Source organism: Ochotona princeps, chromosome 33, assembly GCF_030435755.1.
Source record: "Ochotona princeps isolate mOchPri1 chromosome 33, mOchPri1.hap1, whole genome shotgun sequence".
In the NCBI taxonomy this organism is placed as follows: domain Eukaryota; kingdom Metazoa; phylum Chordata; class Mammalia; order Lagomorpha; family Ochotonidae; genus Ochotona; species Ochotona princeps.
This window is the reverse complement of record NC_080864.1, coordinates 4610909-4633122: the sequence shown is the minus strand read 5'-3', so window position 1 is coordinate 4633122 and position 22214 is coordinate 4610909. Positions and strand designations below refer to the sequence as shown.

The following is a 22214-nucleotide window of genomic DNA, read 5'->3' as shown; positions in this document are numbered from 1 at the left end:
GCGCTCCATCGGGGTCTCCCGGGTGGCGGCCCCTGCAACTGGGCTGTCCTCCATTCTTTCTCAGGCACATCAGCAGGGAGCTGGACAGGAAGTGGAGCAGCGGGGGTGGGGGTAGGGGTGCTGTGCCCACATGGGTGCTGATGGCCTGGCCTGTACAGCCACAGCTCCTGGCCCCTCTCGGGGTACCTGATGGGTGGGGTGGGGCCCTGGTCTGCTCCCTCGGGTCCCTTCCCAGTCATGAGCAATCCAGTAGTGCCTCCCTGCACTGCTGGCAAGGAACGTGTCCCCCTAACCCAACCACCCTGGTCACCCAGCTCAGCCATGCCGGGAGGTGAGCCCTCTCCAACCGAGGGACGCGACGTGGTCCCCCTCCACCGCCACCACCATTAGCAGAGAAGGAGGGAGGACTCCCCGGGAAAGGGGGTGGGGGACAAAGTTGCCGCCGCGGGGCGCGCAGGAGCAGGGGCGGGGGGCGCGGCGCGCGCGGCGCCACCTTAAGGCGACTGAGCCCGCGGCTCCCAGCCGAGTCCCGCCGGAGGGAGGCGGCTCCTCGCGGGGCGCCCGGGTCCCCGATCCCCGGTCCCCGCCGAGCCCCGCGCCTTCCGCGCCTTCCGCGCCGCCTGCGCCCGGCCCGGGGAGGGTCGCGGCCGCCCGGGCGCGCTCGCGCGTGCCACCGGAGTGCGGGGTGCGCGCCCGCCGAGGCAGGGACTCCAGGACTCCAGGACCCCTGCCCCTCCTTCTTTTTCTTCTTCTTCTTCTTCCTCTGATCCCCTCACCCACCCCGGCCTCCCCCGCACTCCCACGGCCGCGCGCCCCCCTCGCCTCCCCACATTGTCCAGCTGCGGCGGCGGCGGTGACGGTGGCGGCGCTGCTGGAGGGGGGGAGCTTCTGGAAGCCGACTGCAGGATGTACCCCCAAGGCCGGCACCCGGTGAGTGAGGGCGCCTGGGGCTGCGGGGCTGGGGGCACAAGACGCTCGGGACCCCTAAAACCTCCTCTTCCGTAGACCCCGCTGCAGTCGGGCCAGCCCTTCAAGTTCTCCGTCTTGGAGATCTGCGACCGCATCAAAGAGGAATTCCAGTTCTTGCAGGCCCAGTACCACAGGTGCGGGCGGTGGGGCAGGGGTGAAGGGGAGCGCGCCCCCAGGGGGAGGCTCGAACCCTCACTTGGGAAACCGGGGGACCCTCTGCCCTCTCTCCCCGCAGTCTCAAACTGGAATGTGAGAAGCTGGCGAGCGAGAAGACGGAGATGCAGCGACATTATGTGATGGTGCGAGTCGTGTTACCCGCCCCCCCACCCCCAGCGGGCCAGGCTGGTTGGCCAGCCTCGTTCTTCCTGCCTGTGCCTGGGGCCAGCTGGCCCTGCAGGCTGCCCGTGGCCCTGGGGTCCCTGTGGAGCCAGCCTCCCACTGCCTCTGGGAAAGTGCTGGACACCCCCTGGCCGCCCCCGAGGGGACACAGTCCCCACGACGTGGGGGGCTGGTGTCCTGCGTGGTCCAGGCCACCCCAGCTGCCTTCCTTCTCCCTTGCAGTACTATGAGATGTCCTACGGGCTCAACATTGAGATGCACAAACAGGTGCTTGGGGGCGGGGCCAGGCTCGGGCTGTTGGGGGTGGTCCCTGTTGATTTGAACCTGCCCCCTTCCACACACACACACACACACACACACCAGAGGCTGCTGTGGCTGCCTGGCATTTTCTGGGGTTCACCCGACTCCCATCATAGCCCTCGGGATCCTGAGCTGGACTGGAAGCTCTGAGCTCCACGCCCCCCACCCCCGCCCCGGGATAGGAGGTGCTGAGGCCTTTAGGGTCCCTGAGCTAGCCCTGGGGGTGGGAGGCCCGCAGGTGCCTCCAGAGCTGGGGAGGCTCTAGGAGAGCTCGGAAGGGCTGCAAAGACACCGGGGTCCCCTACTCAGAGCCGGGGCCATGGGCAGAAGGATGGATGGGGCAAGGCCTGGGCACCGAGCCTGCCGCCTCAGCCAACAGATGCCCAGGATGGCGGGCTGTGGAGGGCAGCACGTGGACCGTCCACACCCCCAGCCCATGTCCTCCTTCCAGGCTGAAATTGTGAAGCGCCTGAGTGGGATTTGCGCCCAGATCATCCCCTTTCTGACGCAGGAGGTGAGGGGCACAAGTCGGATAAGGGGAGGGGAGACCAGGACCTTCCCCCTTCTCTCTGCCTGGGCTATGAGCTGTAGTGCCGACCCCCCCGCCCCGACCCCATCCCCAGGTCCTGGCATTGGGCTGCTTGGGGGAGTGGGGGTTCCAGCAGCTGGGGACTGCAGTGTGACTTTGGAACATAGAGAAGGTTCTGGAAGCAGCTTCAGTTGTGTGTCCCGGTGCAAGGTTGGCCCACGGGGCGGGATGTGTTCAGGCCTCCCCGGAGCCTCGGGCAGGGGACAGGAGTTGTCTGAAAGCTGGAAGGTAACAACAGAGAAAGTCCAGCATTGTGTTTCAGGGCCCCACCCGGCCCAGGAGCGGGGTGTCACGCAGGGCAGCCTGCGGGGTGCACCGTGGTGGCTGAGGCCCAGGTGGCCTCTGGGGAGGATGGAGACCCGTGGAGACTACAGGTGCACCCAGCGAGCTGCTGGGCCAGGCACCACGGAGGTGCACAGGCTGAAGCCGGCCCTCTCGGAACTGTGCCAACAAAGTGATTTTTCTTTTTTTTAAAGATCTGTTTGTTTGAAAAGCAGAGTCCCAGAAAGATTTTTCCATCTGCTGGCTCACTTCCTAAATGAACAGCTAGGGCTGGGCCAGGCCGGAGCCAGGAGCCAGGAACTTCCTCCAGGTCTCCCAAGTGGGAGCAGGGTCCCAGGGCTTCTGGCCATCCCCCACTACTTTTCCGGGCCACAAGCAGGGAGCTGGATGGGAAGTGGAGCAGCTGGGATAGGAACTGGCGTCCACATGCCCCCGTGCCGTCAGCTGTGTTGGCATAGCCGCAGCTGGCATCTCCTGCCCTGCAGGGGACTGAGGCCGTGAAGTGTCTATAAAGTGATAAGAGGTTGATTAGTGCAGGCAGCCTTTGGCGTAGCTCACAAGACGCCGCTGGCTGGGCCCCTCGCGCCCGGTGCTGGAGCTTGCCTGGGTCAGCCTGGCTGTGTTCCTCGCCCCAGCTGCCCACAGAAGACGACTGGGAAAGCCTGGCACAGGCACCTGGCTCCTGACTTTCGTTTGGTCTGTGGAGTTGGTGTCCCATGTTAGCACACTGCTGCAGCTGGGCTCAGCGCCTGTCCCCTCGTCCCCCCGGCCGCTGGGCTCAGCGCCTGTCGTCCCCCCTGCCCACTGGCTCAGCACCTGTCCCCTTGTCCCCCCGCCCCTGGCCGCTGGGCTCAGCGCCTGTTGTCCCCCCTGCCCCTTCCCCAGCATCAGCAGCAGGTGCTGCAGGCCGTGGAGCGCGCCAAGCAGGTGACTGTAGGAGAACTAAACAGCCTCATCGGGGTGAGTCTTCCAGGCCCCTGTGGCACAGAGACACCCCTGCCCACCCAGGCAGCGGTAGGCGGGAGGGCATTGAGGGGGGAGGCGTGGCCAGCCCTGTCCACCTTCACACACACCTCCCCCCGCCCCGCTCCAGCAGCAACAGCTCCAGCCGCTGGCCCACCACGCCCCCACCGTACCCCTCACCCCACGCCCGGCCGGGCTGCTGGCGCTGTCGGGAGCCCTGGCCGCCCAGGCCCAGCTGGCGGCTGCCAAGGAGGAGCGCGCGGGTACAGAGGCCCAGGCAGCCAGAGGTGAGTGGGGCGGTTAGGGTAGTGATTGTGTGTGTGGGGGGGTGGCTTGCAGGCTGGTTGCTGCTGTGGGGGGTTCTGTGCGAGTCGACTCTCCCCTCTCTCTCTCTCTCTTTGCTCCCCTGAACCTGCCAGTGGAGAGAGGCTCCAGCAGGGTAAGTGGAGATCCACTGTGTTTGGGGGCTTTGAGGTGGGGGCCCTGAGTGGGCGGGGCTCCCAGCCAGCCTCTCTCCCTCTGCCCTGGAGCCTTCCTATAAGTGCAAACACCCCTGAGCGGGGATTTTGTTGCATTTTTCCATCTTGACCTTGATGGGACCAGCCAGGGAGCACCAGGGCCCAGCCAGGGAGTACCAGGCCCAGCCAGGGAGCACTGGGGCCAACCATGGAGCACCGGGGCCAACCATGGAGCACCAGGGCCAGTCAGGGAGCACCAGGGCCAACCAGGGAACACCAGGGCCTGACTAGGGAGTACCAGGGCCAACCAGGGAGCATTGGGGCCAATCAGGGAGCACCGGGGCCAACCAGGGAGCAAGGGGGTCGTCCAGGGAGCACCGGGGCCTAACTAGGGAGCACCAGGGCCAGCCAGGGAGAACCAGGACCAGTCAGGGAGCACCAGGGCCCAGTCAGGGAGCACCAGGGCCCAGCCAGGGAGCACCAGGGCCAGTCAGGGAGCACCAGGGCCAGTCAGGGAGCATCCGAGCCTTCTGCCCGGCCTGAACCTTTGAGCAGGAGGAATTACCGACAGGATTGTTTTTGTTTATTTGAAACACAGAGGGAGGAGGGAGGGAGCGCTAAAGAGAGCATGTGATACTTCATCCGCTGGGTCACTTCCCGAGTGCCCACACGGGCCAGCACTAGGTCAGGCGGGTGCCGGGTGTGTGCATGCCAGGGAACTGGGCCTCCAGGGCCCCCTCGGGAGGGCAGGGCCCAGCTGGAGGCACCGGGTGCAGCAGCGGGGATCCCCCCAGCTCCCCGCATCCCTCTTCCCCCGGCCCCTGAGCTCTGTCCCTGCCTGCACAGCCTCCGTCTCCACGGAGTGCGTCACCCTCGCCTCCGGAGAGCCTGGTGGAGGAGGAACGGCCGGGTGGCCCGGGCAGCAGCAGCAAGCCGAGGGCGGACGACAAGGAGGTGTCGGGAACTTATGTGAGCTGGGGGGGCCTTCCAGAGCTGGCTTGGCCTGGCCTGCCGCAGCTCCTGGTTGTTCTTGGGGTGCTTGGCCAATATGAGGAGGCCCACGGGTGCCCGACTTCCCACTGTAGCTGCAGCCCCTACCCTTCCCTCCTCCTTTCCCCCTCCCTCCCTCCTCCATCCCCCTCGTTTCCTTCCCCTCCCCCCCTCTCAGAAGCCAGTTTCTATATTGGAGGACTGCTGGATGCCACCTCCTGCAGGAAGCCCTCCCTGACTGCCTCCCCAGAGCTAGTGCCCCATCAGAGTCCTGATAAAGTCGCAGTAGCGTCCTCTGCAGTCGCCCCGCCCTGCGTGGGGCTAGGCTGCAGCCATCGGGGTGGGGTAGGACACCCCTTGCCCGCCCCCACCCCCTGGTTCTCACAGAGCAGAGCTAAGTGTGGGGCTGGTCTCAGCTTTGGTTTGGGGCTCAAACCTGAGTCTGCTGCTGGGCAGCCGATCCCGCCCCCAGCAGTGACAGCTGCCCCGGGAGAGGGTGTTAGGGCCCCGGGTGGGGTACACCTTGCCCAGCGCGTTCTCCCCCTCTCCCAGGAGAGTGAGGAGGACAAGAGTGACTACAACCTGGTGGTGGACGAGGTGAGTGTGGCGGGAGGGGGCCTCCGGGTGGGCAGGGGTCCTGTGAAGGCAGAGTCCCCTGTGCCTCAGTGGTACCCCCTTACATCTAGGACCAGCCCTCGGAGCCCCCCAGCCCGGCGACCACCCCCTGTGGCAAGGTGCCCCTTTGCGTGCCCGCCCGCCGGGACCTAGTGGACAGCCCAGCCTCCCTGGCCTCCAGCCTCGGCTCTCCGCTCCCCAGAGCTAAGGAGCTTGTCCTGGTAGGAAGGGGGGGCACGCCTTGAAACAGACGTTCTTTCTCCTGGTGGGGGGGCCTAGAAACGGTCGCCATCCCATTGTCGGGCGGCAGGCATCGCCTGCGGTTTCCTGGTGATGTTTTGGTGCCTGGCTTGGTCGTCCCCAGAAGCAACTTTGGGGTAAGGTTTGTGATGCTGGGCCAGATTGCTTCTCTTCCCTGGGTGTGCCGAAGCCGGGAGCCTGGAGCTCCATGTGCGTCCCCCAGGCGCGGGGCATGGCCTGCCGCTGTCAGGGTCCGCGGGAACCTTCCCTGCCCACCCAAGTGCTGGGGCCTGGAGGGGAGCTGTGCATGGAGCTCTGGGCTGCTGGCTTTGGCCCAGGCCATCCCTGGCCCTTATGGGCGTCTGCCCAGTGACCAGCAGGTGCCTTTGAAATAAAGAGATGTCTGGGCGTGTCTGGGGAGGCTGTGGCGACCCCAGGCAGCCATCAGGGGCCTCAGTGTGCCCAGGGAGGCTGTGGCGACCCCAGGCAGGCATCAGGGACCTTGAAGGCAGTGGGCAGGCCTAGGCTGTCCCAGAGGTGGAACCCTCCCACGCCAGCTGCGTGCCCCCCTCCCCACGTTCTCCCCCCTCCAAGCCTTGCCCTCTCCGGGAGCTGCCCTGTCGGTTTCCAGGCCTCCCCGCCCCCCAGGTTGCCATGGCAGCCGCCAAGGGTTGGGGCTCCAGTTCTGGGAAGACCTTCAGAGGAGGCTGGGGCGGCTAGGCCTGCAGTAAGCGCCCTGTGCTGTGACTGGTGGCTGGGGGCGGGGGGGTGTGGGTACGCACACCTGGACATGCCAAGTGGGGCAGACAGAGGACCGGGCTGTGCCAGGCCTGCCCCTAGGTCGGGAACTGGGGACTCTCCATGCCCCCAGTTGGGGAGGGGGTCTGTAACCCAGGGCATCCAGTTTCAGTCCTTGTCAGCACGAGGGGCCGGGCACACAGGGTAACCCCCCCACAGCCCTGAGGCCCCTCTGTCCTGTGTTTCCACCCCAGAACGATCTGCCCACCGGTACGCCCGCCTCCAAGTCCTGTGACTCTTCCCCGCCCCAGGACGCGCCCACGCCCGGGCCCAGCTCGGCTGCTCACCTGTGCCAGCTGGCCACCAAGCCCACGCCATCCACCGACAGCCTCGGTGAGGAGCCCCCTGTCGGGCAGAGAGACTGAGCATGGGGGTATGGAGGCAGCCAGGCCCCGGTCGGGGACAGCTTCCAGTGGGACTTGCTTCTGGGGCTTCCAAACCAAGCTAAGGAGTTTCGAAGAGGAGGGGGTGTCCCAGCATCCCCATGGGCAGGCATTGCCCCTGGCTGTCGAGACCCCTCAGGCTGCGAGTCCAGGCTTCTGGGGGGAGGTAGCTGTGGGAAGTGGGGAGACCCGGCCATGCTGCAGGCCCCCAGCTGTTGAGGACAAGTGGAGAGTGACCCGGCAGAAAGCAGGTGGATGTCTGTGGGCTTATCTGCCTCTCGGAAGCCACAGGGCTTGGGACAAGGAGGCCCAGCTGTCAGATGTAGGGCTGGTTGACCAGCTGGGGGAGTCGTGAGTGTGTGTGTGTGTGTGTCCAGGCCCCAGGTGAGCACCCCCAGGCACAGTTGCATGCCCCTCCCAGCAGTGGGGCGAGCTCCGGCTGTCCAGCCTGGAGTCCCGACCCCTGTTCTTGTCGTTCAGCCCTGCGGAGCCCCCTGACCGTGCCTAGCTCCTTCACCGCATCCTTCAGCCTCGGCTCCCATGGGGACCTCTCGGTGCCCGGTGCCTACGTCAGCCTCCACCTGTCCCCGCAGGTCAGCAGTTCCGTGCTATATGGACGCTCCCCCATGGTGAGTGCTGGCCAGGGTGGGCCTCTGCAGGACGGGGTCGGGGAGGACACGGCTGTGATTGCCACAGCCCCTGATGCCCTCTCTGCCTTCCGCCAGATGGCCTTTGAATCCCACCCGCACCTCCGCGGCTCGTCCATCTCCCCTCTGCCCAGCAGCATCCCTGGTGGGAAGCCGTGAGTACCGGGTTGTACTGTAGGTGGACGCAGCGTGGAGGGGGCCTGATGGGCCACACAGCAGGCACCAGGCCACCCTGGGTGCGTCACACTGGCCTCCTGTCCCTGGCCCCTGCCCCCAGGGCCTACTCCTTCCATGTGTCCGCTGATGGGCAGGTGCAGCCCGTGCCCTTTCCATCTGATGCGCTCGTGGGAGCCGGCATCCCGCGGCACGCCCGGCAGGTACACACGCTGGCCCATGGAGAGGTGGTTTGCGCCGTCACCATCAGCGGCTCCACGCAGCATGTCTACACCGGGGGCAAGGGCTGTGTCAAGGTCTGGGACGTGGGCCAGCCTGGCGCCAAGACACCCGTGGCCCAGCTCGACTGCCTGGTGAGGGCCGGGGAGTTCAGGGGGGTTTTGGGGTGATCCAGGGGCATGGGGTGGGGCTTGTGCCCTAGGGGCGGGGCTTGTATCCTGGGGGCGGGGCTTATGTTCAAAGGGGCAGAACTCAGAGCCCCATGACCTTGTCCTGGCTGCTCCCAGATCCCACCCAGGGGCCAGCCCACCTTTTCTCTTCCCCGACCCCAGAACAGAGACAACTACATCCGCTCCTGCAAGCTGTTACCTGATGGCCGGAGCCTGATTGTGGGCGGTGAGGCCAGCACCCTGTCCATCTGGGACCTGGCAGCGCCCACGCCCCGCATCAAGGCAGAGCTGACCTCCTCGGCCCCCGCTTGCTACGCCCTGGCCGTCAGCCCCGACGCCAAGGTCTGCTTCTCCTGCTGCAGCGACGGTAACATCGTGGTCTGGGACCTGCAGAACCAGACCATGGTCAGGTGGGATGCGTGGCAAGGTGGGCGGGCAGCATGGGCAGCCAGGCGGCTGGGGGCGGCGCCGGAGCCCAGTGGCTCCTGCCCTTCCAGGCAGTTCCAGGGCCACACGGATGGTGCCAGTTGCATTGACATCTCCGACTATGGCACCCGGCTGTGGACGGGAGGACTGGACAACACGGTGCGCTGCTGGGACCTGCGGGAGGGCCGCCAGCTGCAGCAGCATGACTTCACCTCCCAGGTGCGGGGGCAGCTCCCTGGGTCAGCTCGGGGAGGCCTAAGGTTTGGGGTTGCCAGCTGCTGTTGTGTCCAAGGGACACACATCTGGGGGAGTTGTTGACCTGGGGGGACAGGCGCCAGCGAAGCCTAGAGAGGACCTTCACACAGATGGCCCTTCCTGCATACGGGGGTCCTGTAGCAGGCATTGCTGGGGCCGGGCCAGGCCCAGGCAGGCAGGAAGGCGGTGGGAGCAGGCAACGGTGTTAGCTGGCAGTCGGAAGTCCTGGCTGGGTGACCTTGAGCGCTGGCTGCCTCGCCCGGCTTCGGCCATCTGCTGTAGGGGGCGATTGTCCCTGCCGGCCTCCCCACCCTCCCTGCCAGTGGATAAATGGGGACCACACGGGGGGGGGGGCTTGTGGGAACGTACACACCCCACATGGCCTCTCCCCGTGTCCCCTCTCCTCTGGCCCAGATTTTCTCGCTGGGGCACTGCCCCAACCAGGACTGGCTGGCTGTGGGCATGGAGAGTAGCAACGTGGAGATCCTGCACGTGCGGAAGCCGGAGAAGTACCAGCTGCACCTGCATGAGAGCTGCGTGCTGTCACTCAAGTTCGCGTCCTGCGGTGAGGGCGGGACTCCATGCTGTCACTCAGGCTCACCCCTGGGTGTGTGGGCGGGGCTCCATGCTGTCACTCAGGCTCTTCCCTGGTGGGGGCGGGGCCTGTGGTCCCTCCACCCGAGGACTCAGGGACCCCAGGGTGCTGCAGGTTTGGGAATCGCACATGAGTGAGCATGGGCCACCGCGCAGGTGAGGCCCTCCCAGTGCCCACTGCAGCTTAGGCTGAGACACGGTGATGCCATCTTCGCCCACCCCTCCCCAGCACCTGTGTGTGATGGGGACCCAGGCCGACCTCAAGGATACGCCCCACAGGCAGTTACGGACACAGAGCTGTTCCTCTGTGGGTTCTGCCCTCAGGAGGCCTCAGCCCCGGGCCGGGCCACAGCAGGGGCAGTGGCCTCTATTGCTTGCTTCCCCTGGTGCGCTAGCAGGGAGTCAGATGGCAGGTGGAGCAGCCAGGACTCGAACCAGCGCTCCTCTGTGGAGCCGGCACTACAGGCCATGGCCTTATGTGCTGCAGTACAGTGATAGCCTAAGACATTTTTGGAAATTTATTTGAACAAGGAAGTTAGAGAGTTCTTCCAAGTGTTGGCTAACTCCCCAAATGGCTGCAACAGCCAGAGCTGTGCTGATCGGGAGCCAGGAGCTTCCTCCAGGTCTCCCGTATGCGGTCAGGGCCCAAGCCCTTGGACCGTTCTCCGCATGAGCTGGACAGGAGATGGAGCAGCTGGGACTCAAACTGGCTCCGATACGGGATGGTGGCATTACAGGCAACAGCTCACACGGTTGCCCCACAGTCCTTGGCCTGGGATATAAATTGTAACTGTAATTGTAGAGGCAGAGAGAGGCCCCTTGCTCTCCACAGGGCCGGCAGGTGCAGAGGGCCGGCTGCGGGCCCAGGCCTCTACTCCAGCCCACCGCCCCGGCTCACTGTGTCCTGCAGGCCGCTGGTTCGTGAGCACTGGGAAAGACAACCTGCTGAATGCGTGGAGGACGCCGTACGGGGCCAGCATCTTCCAGGTTGGGGCTGGAGAGGGGGTCCCTGCCCTGAACACCTCTCTGCACCTTGCCCTGGCTTCTAGAACCTTCTCTCCCCAGCCTGGAGCTCCGTCCCCTCCCACTCCTGCCTGTCCCAGGGACCCAGCACCCTCTGCCTTGCCTCAGACGTCCCGGGAGTGGTTCCCATAGAAGAAAGGGTACCCCTCAGCCCGCTGGCCTCGGGGGTCCACCTCGCTGGAGCACTTGTGGGAAACCTGTGGCTCCGTGGGTGGGTGCGCCCGCTGCTGCCAGCTCGCCCCTTCTGCTCTGGGCAATGTTGCCTCCCTCTGTCTTGCCGTCTCTTCCTCTAATTTTCTGGGTCTTTCTCCAGAAAGCGTTTCCTCGCTTGTCCTGTCTTCCCACTCCGTCTCCCCAACCCCCCTACTTTGAACCCACATAGTAACCCACGATGGGAACGCTCGGCTGTGCCCCACCCCCTCTAACTCTCCCCCTCTCACAGTCCAAGGAGTCCTCCTCCGTCCTCAGCTGTGACATCTCCAGGAACAACAAGTACATTGTCACGGGCTCAGGGGACAAGAAGGCCACGGTGTACGAAGTCGTGTACTGAGGACTGTCCCCACCCAAGCGCCCCCGGCCACAGCCCTGCCCTCCTGGGTGCCCCATGGCCACAGCCCGGCCCCCCATGTCCCTCCGCCTCCCTCCCGCCCTGCTGGATGGATAATAAACATATTGATCACAGCCACTCGGGATGCTGGCACAGGGGCTCTCTGCCAGGGCAGCGGGGCATGCTTGGAGTCCCTGGTCACCACAGACAGGTGCAGACAAGGCCTGAGGGGACCCTGGGGGGGGCGGTCTCTGTCCTTCCAGCACCAACTGATGACAACCACAGCTGCCCCCCACCCCGGGCTGCTCACAGAGCCCCCACCTGCTGGGCGGCTCCCCGGGTGCCCCCGCAGCCAGGGCTGAGCCGCTGAAGCCAGGAGCTCCTTCTGGGTCTCCCACAGGGTGCAGGAGCCCAACCCATGTGCTGCCTTCTGGTGGCACCGCAGGAGGCTGGGTGGGAGGGGCAGCTGGGGGGGCCACTGCAGGGGCCTGGGTGTGGGGTACTCCTGGGAGCCCCGTAACTCAGCCCTGACCTCCTGGGGCTGTGTACCCCCCACACCGCCAGCTGAGCCCGTCTACCTGGCTGCAGAGAAAGCTCAGGGGAGTCCTCCCCCTCGCACCCCGGCTTGTTAATGTGCAATTTAGCGGCACTTTACTGCGCTCCCGTGCCGTGCTGCTGCCATCTCCCAGGCCTCCCTGGGGAGGGTGGCTCTGAGCAGCACAGCCCAAGCAGAAGGGAGGCAGAGGGCTGGGGGAGGGGCCCGCTGCTGCAGGGCCCTCTGCCTCCCCACCCCAGGTGCCAAGGATCCACTGGAATCAGCTCCTGCCCACAGGGCCCAACACTCAAGTCCTCCCTGGGCAAGCCCGTCCCTGCACCATTCACACCTACGAGCCTGCCTGTCCCAGGTACCCCCTGACTGTAACCTCACCTGACCCCCCTCAGCCGCTGAACCATGTCCACCCAGGCCCCTGACAGATCCCATGGGGGGGACAGGCCCCCATGATGGACACACTCCCCTCACCCCAAGGGCGCTCGGCTGGGGCATCCTGGTACCCGCGACAGCCCTTGGCACTCAGGCACTGGATAAAGACTGGATGAATGAATCACCATGTTCCAGTGGCTTCCTGGCCCTCCCCCTGCTCCCCACACCAGGCCCCTGCTAAGGCGCAGACATGGCCCTGGCTGCCTGCCATTCACAGCTGGCCCGGCCAGCAGCCCGGCAGGAAGGAGGCCAGGTGGCAGGAGGGCGCGTTGTGGCCGGCTGGCTGGGCATCCTGGAGGAAGCAGGGAGGCCTGCAGATGCTGCAACCCCCACCTGTGCGTGCACACAGACACCCCAGCCTGTGGCAGCCACACACACCCCAGCCCGTGGCATCCAGGGACAAACGCCGGCCCTTCTGAGCAGAAGCAGCTGACCCATGCAAGAGCCCAGGGCCCCCGGGATGGAGGAGCTGACCCTACAGGCCCAAGGCACAAAGTCAGGCCAGGTCCTCCCCAAACACCTTACAGCCCAGCAACCACAAGAATCCCCCCGGCCCTGAGGCGCAGGGAAGATGGGCCTGCACACAGCGCAGGATGGGCCAGCCTAGTTTCACACAGCTTCTTGAAGCGTGGGGACAGGTAGTGGTCAGAGAGGTCCCATGTAGTGAAGAGAACTTGGCCAGAGAAGGGCGGGCGGGGTGGCCTCCGGGACCCCAGAAAGCAAATGCTTTTTTTCTCCCCAACACCGCCAGCCCTTGGTTCTGCCTGGCAGCCTTCCTTGCAGCGCAGGAGCCCACAGGCCTGGCAAGGGTGCAGGCCCAGGGAGCCAGGGGCCAGCAGGTGCAGCCTGGCCCCACCCCTCACACCAGGCCCCGCCCCCTGCACCTGTACCCCGAGGCCTGCTCCCTGGGTCCGCACGTGGGCTGGCAAGCGGCACCCACCAATCGCCAGGCTGCTGGCCCACGTGTGTCACGGCCCACCGGCGCCCATTGGCCAGCTGTGCCTGGCCCTCCAGCCTGGCTGTCATTCAGTGAGCACAGAGCCTCTCCTGTAACCCTTGCAGTCCCAGCAGCGAGGAGCAAACGGTGTGGGGGATGGACTAGATGCAGGTGGGGTGGGTTTCTCAGACGGGGGACTTCCGATGCCCCATGGGCAGGTGTGTGCGGGGCCTGGGGCAACTGTGGGCATGGCCAGGGTCACCCTGGGCAGGACTGGGAGAGGGGCTGGTCTCTGACCCTTTGTGGCGTTGCTGGGGAAAGGGGGTATTAGAGAAGAGCATAGAGTGCTGGGCTGTAGGCGACCTTCTCAGCTGCCAGGGACACAGGCCCTGCTCTGGGAGAGCTACACCTCAACCCCACCCCCTCCTTTTCCTCCCTGGTCTCCTGCTATGTAGCCCCCTCCTCACTGGGGTCCCCTGGTAGGACTCTCCCCCATCCCTTATGATCTGGGACAGAAACCCACCCCCCCCAGAACAGGTGCTTTGCCCCTGGGAACCACGATGAAAACATCTCGCCCCAGGAACCAGGGTTTTGTGGCTAAGCTGTGGGGTCACAGCCAAGGCCGGTCTGTTCCTCTGGCACTCCGTGGGCCTTCCCGGAAGCAGGCTCTGTTACCGGGACCCTCTGCTCTTCGTCTTTCTCCTCCCCCACTGTGTGGGGGGCTGCTGGTCAGGATGGGGGTGTGCAGGGATTTGAAGCTTGGCTGGGACACCTGGAGAGGCAGGGGTTGGGGTGGGGGAGCCATCGGGCTGTACCGGAGGACAGGGTCCCCACTGCTTCCTGGCCCAGGGCTGCTTTGAAACAAAGTCTCAGGGGACCCGCATGCTGGCTTTACAGGTTAATCCCCAGTCTGCAGTGCCAGCATCCCACAGGGACGCCGGTTCGAGTCCCGGCTGCTCCACTTCCCATCCAGCTCTCTGCCTGTGGCCTGGGAAAGCAGTGAAGGACAGCGCAAAGCCATGGGACCCTGCACCCGCGTGGGAGACCTGGAGGAAGCTCCTGGCTCCTGGCTTTGGATCAGTTTGGCTCCAGCCGTTGTGGCCACTTGGGGAGTGAATCAGCAGATGGAAGATCGTCTTCTCTGTATATCTGACTTTCCAATAAAAATAAATACATCTTTCAATAAAGGAAACATACTACAAAACTCCAGACAGAGGCAAGAGGGGATGCCAACAGAACCCTGGCCAGCCCTGCCTCTCCCAGCGGCCCCGGGCTGGGCAGGGCACTGAGCTGGGTTAGGGGAGGGGAGGATGGGAATGGTTGTACCTGCAGGGCCCACAGGCAGGAAGCAGCCCACTCAGGCTCCCTGGCACCGGCTGAGTTCTGTGCTGTGCCCATGCTGGGATCCCTGGGGCGCTGCCCGGGCCTCTGTGCCCTCCACTGGCCTGCGCCACCCTGGCCTCCCCTGCACACAGGAGCTGGAGAGGGGCGGGACCTGGAGCCTTTGTGGGGGTGGTCTGTGAGGGGCGGAGCATCAGAGGGCGGGGTCTGGAGGCTGGTGGGCGGGGCCTCATGCTGCTGTGGAGTGGACACGGTCAGGCGTGCTCCCTACCTGGCGAGGCACCTCCGGCGATGACGTGGAGGAAGGGCCAAGGTCTGAGCGGCTCTCGCATGGCCGGCTGACCTGACCGACCCTTCTGCCTCTTCAGAGTCTGTCCAGTGGGTCACCCGATGGCCGCCACGGCCGGAGCTGGGCCAGGCCAGGCTGATGACAGCAGCCAGGAGCTCCATCCGGGTCTCCCCCATGGGTGCAGGGGTGCCGTGGTGAGCAACCAGGAGGGAAGTGGATTCCAAACACACACACCACACTGCATGTCCCCCACAAGCAGTGCAGGGTCGAGAGGGGACCCCAGGGAGCTGTGTGGACTCCCCGCCTCTGCATTTGTGCTCGGGCACCTGGCCCAGGCACAGTGCCGGCTTCCATCTCCACCTCTGCCATCCCTACCAGTCACTGTCAGCCCCGGGTCAGCTCTGGGTCCGGCTCGCTGTGTGGGGGGTGGTCACGCTGACCCCAGTGCAGCTCCTGCCCCCAGTCCCCTCCCCTCCTTTTCAGGCTGTTCCAGCCTCTGGGGAAGTTGGGGGGGGGACCCTGAATCAGAGGGGAGCTCTCCTCTTCCCTGGCTGTCTCTGCTTCTCAAATTCAAAACAAAAACGGAAAACAACCCTCTGAGGTCGGTTGGGGCTAACTCATGGTCTCTGTCGCCATCTATGGGGCGGGTCTTTGTGGCTGCGTCCTCATGCCATCACGTGTGATGTCACCCCCAGGCTGGCTGGGGGGCATGGTGAGGCCACCCCCTGCTTGATGGGTGCTGGGGCAGGGTGTATTCCTGAGCTTCCACACTCGTGCCCACGGGCACATACCCAGGCCACCCAACTTCCTTCTGCTGTACAGGACCGGAACTTGTCGCGGGCGCCCTGGGTGGGACTGGGACATTGTCCTGCCTGGCACCTGCTGTCAAGCTGGGGGGACGCTTGGTGGCCTCACACAGGCGTCCTGTACCCTGAGGCTGCCTGAGCCTCATCTTTTTAGACGTCCCCAAAGACAGCCCTTCTCCACACCCCCAAAGCATGGTTGGCAGAAGGGAAGTGGAGATTGAAGGATCGCAGGGCCTCCCTCCTGCCCTTCCTGGATGCAAATAAACATTGATCACAGCTGCCTCAGGGTGCTGCCTCAGGGTGCTGTCTCAGGGGCTCTCTGCCAGGGCAGCGGGGCATGCTCGGAGTCCCTGGTCACCACAGACAGGTGCAGGTGAGGGAACCTGGTGGCCGACCTCTGTCCATTACCAAGTGACAACAGTCACAGCTGGCCCCCTGGCTGCTCACAGAGCCCCCACCTGCTGGGCAACTCCCCAGGTGCCCCCAGCGGCCAGGGCTGAGCGGCTGAAGCCAGGAGCTCCATCTGGGTCTCCCACTGGGTGCAGGGGCCCAAGCCCTGGGCCTGCATGTGCTGCCTCCTGGGGGCAGCTTTGGGTGGGGGCACTGCAAGTGACCCAGGCACGCATCTGTCCTTCTGCTCTGTCTGTGGCCCCTAGGCCTTGGGGTTCCCACCATGGGAAGGGCCAACCCTTGCCCCCACCCACTCAAGCCCTGGCATTCCTGGCTCTGGCCTAAAGATAGCTTTGATGGGCACAGCACCCACCCCCAGAGGCCCGGGGCTGGACTGGGCCCAGGCAGGGCGACCACAGGCGAGCCATCCTCCCCCGGGCCAGCATGGAACCCCTCTTGCCTTCTGTTGAATGCTTTATTCCTCGTGACCCACAGCAAAGACCTGAGACCCCGAACTTAAACCTCACAGTGTCGACAAGACCCCGTCAACCCCTCAAGGCTCATTACAGGGGCCGGAGCCCATGGCGGGGGGCAGCCACTCAGTAGGCGACCTGGTACACGAAAGCGCAGTCCCCGGTCCCCGCGGCCACCAGGGAGCTGTTGCTACACACGTCACAGCACATGGTGGACGAGTTTTCGGGCACCTGGGTGGGAGACAGGGTGCGAGCTGAGGGGTGGGGGCGGCGCCTACCCGGCACGAGCCCGGCACCCACCCAGGCTACACCCTGCACCCTACCTGGACCACCTTGGCTCCCAGGGGCATGGAGCAGACGCTGATCAGGCCCTCAGTGTCCACACTCACCCACCACCGGCCTGGTAGGAGAAACGGGGTAGGGTGCTGGCCGCAGGTGGCACAGCGAGGTGGACAGGGCGGGGCTGGGCACGAAGCTAGACTGTGTACAGCGGATGCAAGCCCCCCAGCCCAGCTGCCTACCAAACGGGGAGAACTTGAGGCCAAGGATGGGACTCTCCTGGCTGCCCAGCAAACACATCTTGCCGCTCTTGGTTGGATGCAGCCACTGCTCGCCGCTGGCCAGGCCTAGGACCACTCCGTCCTCGTTGGGGCAGTGGGCCAGGCTCATGATCTGAGGGGGCACATGGACAGCAGCTTGGGTGAGCGACCGCCTGTCTCCTGAATAGCGCAGACCCCACCCCTCCCCATAGTGCCCCTCGGAACAACCCTGGACCCCCAGACCTGAGACTCCGTGGGCCACTGCAGGGGCTCGGCTGGGGCGCGGAAGTCCCATCCCCGCAAGCAGGCATCCAGGCCTCCTGTCCACACCTGCTGGGCCTTCACCACCAGGCTCTTGGCACTGTGGGGCGGCCCGTGGAAGTCCCTGCAGTGAGGGCGGAGTGGGGCTGAGTGTCCAGCATCTGTCTGCCCGTGGCCACCTCTGCACCCTCCCAGCTCGCCCCAGGGTACCCAGGGCTCTGACGTGACATGGGATCCCAGAGCTGCACCCTGGGCAGCTCTAGTTCACATGCGCTGGGAAGTGGAAGGACACAGCTTGCACAGCCGCCAGACCCACCTTCTGGGACCAGCGACGAGGCTGGGGCTGCCCTGTATCCCTCCCACATGCACGGCGACCTTGATGCGGGCGCCACGAGCTCGTGCAACTCTTCCCTCCCCAGAACCCTTGTGTATGTCAACCACCTGGCCACAGGCACAAACTGAGGCCAGCGAATGTGGGCAATGACACCATGCTTCCTGCTGTCTCCAGTTCGGGCTCAAGAATGCTGGGAGTGAGGCAGCAGGGCATGCTGGGAGTGAGGGCTGCTGGAGAGTTGGCAGGGCATGCTGGGAGTGAGGGCTGCTGGGCATGAGGGCAGCAGGGCATGCTGGGAGTGAGTTGGCAGGGCAGAGCACACTGGGGGCTAAGGCTGCTGGGGTGTGAGGGAAGGACCCTGCTCTGGGCGCACCTGACCACGCTCTGACTGCGCAGGTCCCAGATCCTGACCGTGCCATCGGTGAAGCTGGCGAAAGCCAGGTTTTCATCCAGGTTGGCGGCCAGGGCCTGGCAGGTATAGCCTGCACAAGGCAGCTGGTGTGAGATCCGCAGGGAGGGTGCCGCCAGGTCCCACATGCTCACGCTGGTCAGGCTGTGGCCACCTGCGAGCAGGCTCCTGTTATTGGAGGTGAGCAGGCAGGTGCGCAGGTAGGCCTCGCAGCTCTGCGGGGTCAGGGCAGTCGTGAGTGTCCACTCGCCGCCGAGTGTCCACTTCCCCAGACCCCCACCTTGGCAACATGCCCAGCTGCCCTTCACCTGTGCTGGCGGGAACAAGCAGCTCTCTGGGAGCCGGGCCTCGACCCCCGGGCCCGCGAGGCTCCACACCTTGATGCCGGCCCGGCCGCAGGTGAAGGCGTGCCGAGTGAAGCTGCTCACCCCCACAGCCAGCACTGGCTCCCCATGAAGCAGCGTCCACCTCTTGTCCAGCCTGCTCGGGACCCCCAGGCGCCAGCATCGCCGGTCGGCACCTTCAAAGTCTTCGGGGTCCCAGGAGCTTGAGAGGGGAGGCTTGGGGTGACCTGCCTGATGGCAGGTTTGGGGGGGGTCCTCTGCCCACTCCCCTTCCTGCCTGGAAGGCTCTGTCTCCTGAGGGCCAACTCCTGCCCACCCGTCATCCCTGCCCCATCTGGGGGAGGCCTCCTCCCATAGTCCCGCCCTCCTCAGGGAGCTCCCCAACCTAGCCCACACTCACAGCAGCTTCAGCAGCCGCTGGACCTTCCCCACGGGCTCCTGCAGGTGGGGGGAGAGCACAGCTGCCCCATCCACTCCCGTGCACCTGCCCCCACCTCTATAGCCCCGGGTCTTACGTCGGACAGGCCCGGGCTTGCTCGGGTGTCTGGGGATTCCTCAGAGGAGCTGGAGGTCTCCGGGGGCTGGGGAGCTGGGGAGAGGCAGTGGCCCAGCAGGGCAGTGAGCACAGGGGTGGCCCTAGGGCTGAGCCGTCGGCCCCTTCGCACTCCCAATGAAGCTTACGCGAGTTGGTGTCCTTGGCCCTGACATCTTTGGCCCTGGTGCCCAAGTCGCAAGATTCCAGCTCATGGTCCTCCTGCCCTCAGACACGGAGGCCTGAGTCAGGCCCACTGCCCGACTGGCAGCTCAGGTGGCCTGAACAGGCACTGCCCGGGGACCCCACTTCTTGCCAAGGTTAGTGTCAAGTTCTGCTGTGTGTCCCAGCCCAGGCAGCCCACAGGGTCCCGGTGATCCAGTTCACTCACCAGTCCCAGTTCCTCCTCCTTCTCTGGGGCTGCAGAGAGGCGGGAAGTGGGGGGACAGCAGGGTGGGGGACGATCACAGTGCTGCCTGAGGCCCCTCCAGCCCCCAGCCCTGCCCCTTGCACCCCGGGACACTCACTCAGGTCCCTGGGTTCCTTGTCTCTACCTTGGCCAGGTCCTGCCAACACCCGCCACAGCTGCCAGCTGAGCACATCCTGCCAAAGCCAGGGCTCACTGTCCTGGGCCCAGGCCAGGTCTGGCCAGTCGGACGATAGTTTGCTTCTCGCTACGGCTTCGAAGTCCACCTCCTGGGCGGCCTCGGGGCTGCTTGGCTCCGACTCGGGCACCAGGTCAGGTACCACCTGGTCTGTGTCATCACTGATGCTGGGCGAGGGGATGGCCACCCCGGGCTGTGGGGCAGGGGGGAGGGGTGTCACGAGAGGCTTGGGGACTTGCCCCCCACCCCCCGGGGGCTCAGTACATTACCTCCAGTGACGGGATGTCGCAGGCCTTGAGGAGTTCGGAGAAGTTGTCCATCTGAGGAGGGTGGACAGGGTCAGGGTCAAGTCCAGGGGTGCACGGGGGACACCCCACGCAGAGCCAGGGCCGCCGGGGGCAGTCACCCAGCAGATCGCATCCTCTGCCTGCCAGTCTGCCAGCCCAAGCATCCTCTGCCTGCCAGTCTGCCCGCCCAAGGGCACCACCCCTGGGCCCAGCATCTGCAGGAGGGGGAGGGGCAGAAGCTGAGACCCCCCCCCCGACGTCCCTCTGGGTGGGCTCCAGTCCACTTCTGGTCTGGCTCCCTGCTGTGGGGGCAGCAGTGAGGGTCCCGTACCCACAGGAAACCCAGATGGAGCTCCTGGCTTAGGTCTGACCCAGGTAACCCCTGGCTGTAACCTCACCTGACCCCCTCAGCCGCTGAACCATGTCCACCCAGGCCCCTGACAGATCCCATGGGGGGACAGGCCCCCATGACGGACACACTCCCCTCACCCCAAAGGCGCTCGGCTGGGGCATCCTGGTACCCGCGACAGCCCTTGGCACTCAGGCACTGGATAAAGACTGGATGAATGAATCACCATGTTCCAGTGGCTTCCTGGCCCTCCCCCTGCTCCCCACACCAGGCCCCTGCTAAGGCGCAGACATGGCCCTGGCTGCCTGCCATTCACAGCTGGCCCGGCCAGCAGCTTGGCAGGAAGGAGGCCAGGTGGCAGGAGGGCGCGTTGTGGCCGGCTGGCTGGGCATCCTGGAGGAAGCAGGGGGGCCTGCACACGCTGCAACCCCCACCTATGCGTACACACACACCCCTCCCAGCCTGTGGCAGCCACACACCCCAGCCCGTGGCATCCAGGGACAAACGCCGGCCCTTCTGAGCTGAAGCAGCTGACCCATGCAAGAGCCCTGGCCCCCTGAGGACGGGGGACCCATTGGGCTCTGGGTACAGGTGCCCCCCACTCCCCGTGTGCTCCCTGGAGGGGGGTGACCCAGCTGGGCAGCTCACCAGCTCCCGGAACTCCTGGAGGTCACGCCGGACATTGTGGCACTACAGGGGGAAGGACAGAGGTCACCAGGGAGCAGGGGTAGGGGCCGAGCCCCATGAGGCCCTGGGCGCCACGCTCTCCACCCACACCTGCAGAACCAGGAAAGCCTGAGTGCTGGGGCCTGCTCCCCCGTAGGGGACCTGGACAGGGCTCCTGGCTCCCGGTTTCTGGCTCGCCTAGCTCTGGCTGTTGCTGCCATGTGGGGAGTGAGCCAGCGCATGGAGGACCTGTTAAACTGTCCATCTCTCACGCTGCCTTTCCGCCAAGTTTCCAGAGCAGGAAAACATGAGTTCTTCAGCCCTATCAGCTGTGTTTGCAAGGCCTCAACCGTTTCCTAGGGTCCCTTGTACAACACTGGGGTTAGGGAGCCTTCTGGAACGCTCTAGAAAGCGGTGAGGCAGACGGCACACAGGGCTGACCCTTCCCCAGCTCCCCTGCCACTTACGAAGTAGTAAATGTTCTCCAACAGTGCCGTCACCTTCAGTGATAATCTGCGGGACGGAGCAGGGACAGACAGCGGGCTGGAGCACTCCCCTCCCCTCAGCCGCCCGCTCTCCAGCCCTGGAGCGCCCCTCACTTGGGAAGCTGCTGCTGGAGCTCGTCCACCATGATCCGACCATTCCGGACGGGCAGTTCCTGGTGGGCAGTGGGCAGGAGTTCCATGGTGAGATGGGGCGGGGCCAGCCAGGCGGGCAGCTGCAAACCCCACCTACCCAAGAGGCACCCCACCTGGGGTCTGACCACCCCCAGGGTTGGGTGTAGGGGCGTCGAGCCCTCTCAGAACCTGTCCTCAGCACACTGCAGAGGGGGCGTTTCCCTGCAACCAGGGGCTACTGGATGCACCTGTCGGCTTTTACGCGTGTCTCTAGGTGAGGCAGCCAGGGGCTTTAACTGCTTCTAGCTGCTGCCAGGGAGGCCAGGCACAGGTGGCCACCAGCAGCCCCTCTTCACCGCCACGCTGGGGCCCTGCTTACCTGGCTAGCAGCCAGGGTGAGAGTCTGCCCCGATCTAAGCAATTCCTGAGTCCTCATGTCCACGGTGTGGCCAAAGACCCTACAGATACCAGGAAGGCAGGTCCCAGTGACAAAGCTAGCACCCCCCACACATGCGCACACACACACACCTCCTAGACCACGGCAGCCAGGGCTCACATAGATGAAGCTGACCCTACAGGCCCAAGGCACAAAGTCAGGCCAGGTCCTCCCCAAACACCCTACCGCCCGGCAGCCATAGGAGTCCCCCGGGGCCCCAAGGTGCAGGGAAGATGGGCCCGCACACAGCGCAGGATGGGCGAGCCCGGTTTCGCACAGCTTCTTGAAGCGAGGGGACAGGTAGTGGCCAAGAGAGGTCCTGTGCGGTGAGAAGAATTTGGCCAGGGAAGGGCGGGCAGGGTGGCCTCCGGGACCCCAGAAAGCAAATGCTTGCTTTCTCTCTCCCCGACGCCGCCAGCCCTTGGTTCTGCCTGGCACCCTTCCTTCCAGCGTGGGAGTCCACACAAACCTGGTGAGGCGTGCAGGCTCAGGAAGTCCCAGTGGCCAGCAGATTCAGCCAGCCAGCGCCTCCTTCCCCTCCCACCCATGCCGGCATTTTGACCTGCCTTGCTCCGCCCCTCTCAGCCCAGACCACGCCCCCTGCACCTGTACCCCGAGGTCTCGAAGTAACTACAG

General features: G+C 65.3%; 2 protein-coding genes across 4 annotated transcripts; one reads left to right on the top strand and one right to left on the bottom strand.

Moving 5' to 3' along the window:
- The first annotated feature begins 537 nt into the window (after window positions 1-537).
- On the top strand, window positions 538-11110 carry TLE2 (TLE family member 2, transcriptional corepressor). 3 transcript variants are annotated; one of them, XM_058657954.1, is made up of 20 exons: window positions 538-930; window positions 1006-1103; window positions 1205-1268; window positions 1531-1575; window positions 2060-2122; window positions 3365-3406; window positions 3573-3729; window positions 3862-3881; window positions 4747-4869; window positions 5443-5487; window positions 5577-5726; window positions 6738-6876; window positions 7407-7555; window positions 7652-7728; window positions 7851-8100; window positions 8299-8546; window positions 8634-8781; window positions 9232-9382; window positions 10322-10398; window positions 10877-11110. In XM_058657954.1, exons 1-20 carry the CDS (start codon window positions 907-909, stop codon window positions 10982-10984), a joined length of 2178 nt encoding a protein of 725 aa, XP_058513937.1. In that variant the 5' UTR covers window positions 538-906; the 3' UTR covers window positions 10985-11110. The 3 variants fall into 3 exon arrangements, with proteins under 3 accessions (XP_058513937.1, XP_058513936.1, XP_058513935.1); XM_058657953.1 differs by having other exon boundaries at window positions 3365-3439; window positions 3576-3729; XM_058657952.1 differs by having other exon boundaries at window positions 3365-3439.
- A 5215-nt stretch (window positions 11111-16325) lies between these two features.
- On the bottom strand, window positions 16326-21210 carry TLE6 (TLE family member 6, subcortical maternal complex member). Its single transcript, XM_058657639.1, has 15 exons — window positions 21125-21210; window positions 20993-21038; window positions 20508-20549; window positions 19493-19543; window positions 19146-19416; window positions 19010-19038; window positions 18768-18840; window positions 18602-18675; window positions 18487-18524; window positions 18051-18288; window positions 17707-17957; window positions 16982-17123; window positions 16721-16871; window positions 16523-16599; window positions 16326-16430 (listed from the first exon to the last, which is right to left on the bottom strand). The coding sequence occupies exons 1-15, from the start codon at window positions 21208-21210 to the stop codon at window positions 16326-16328; spliced, it is 1674 nt and encodes a 557-aa protein (XP_058513622.1).
- Between the last annotated feature and the right edge of the window lie 1004 nt (window positions 21211-22214).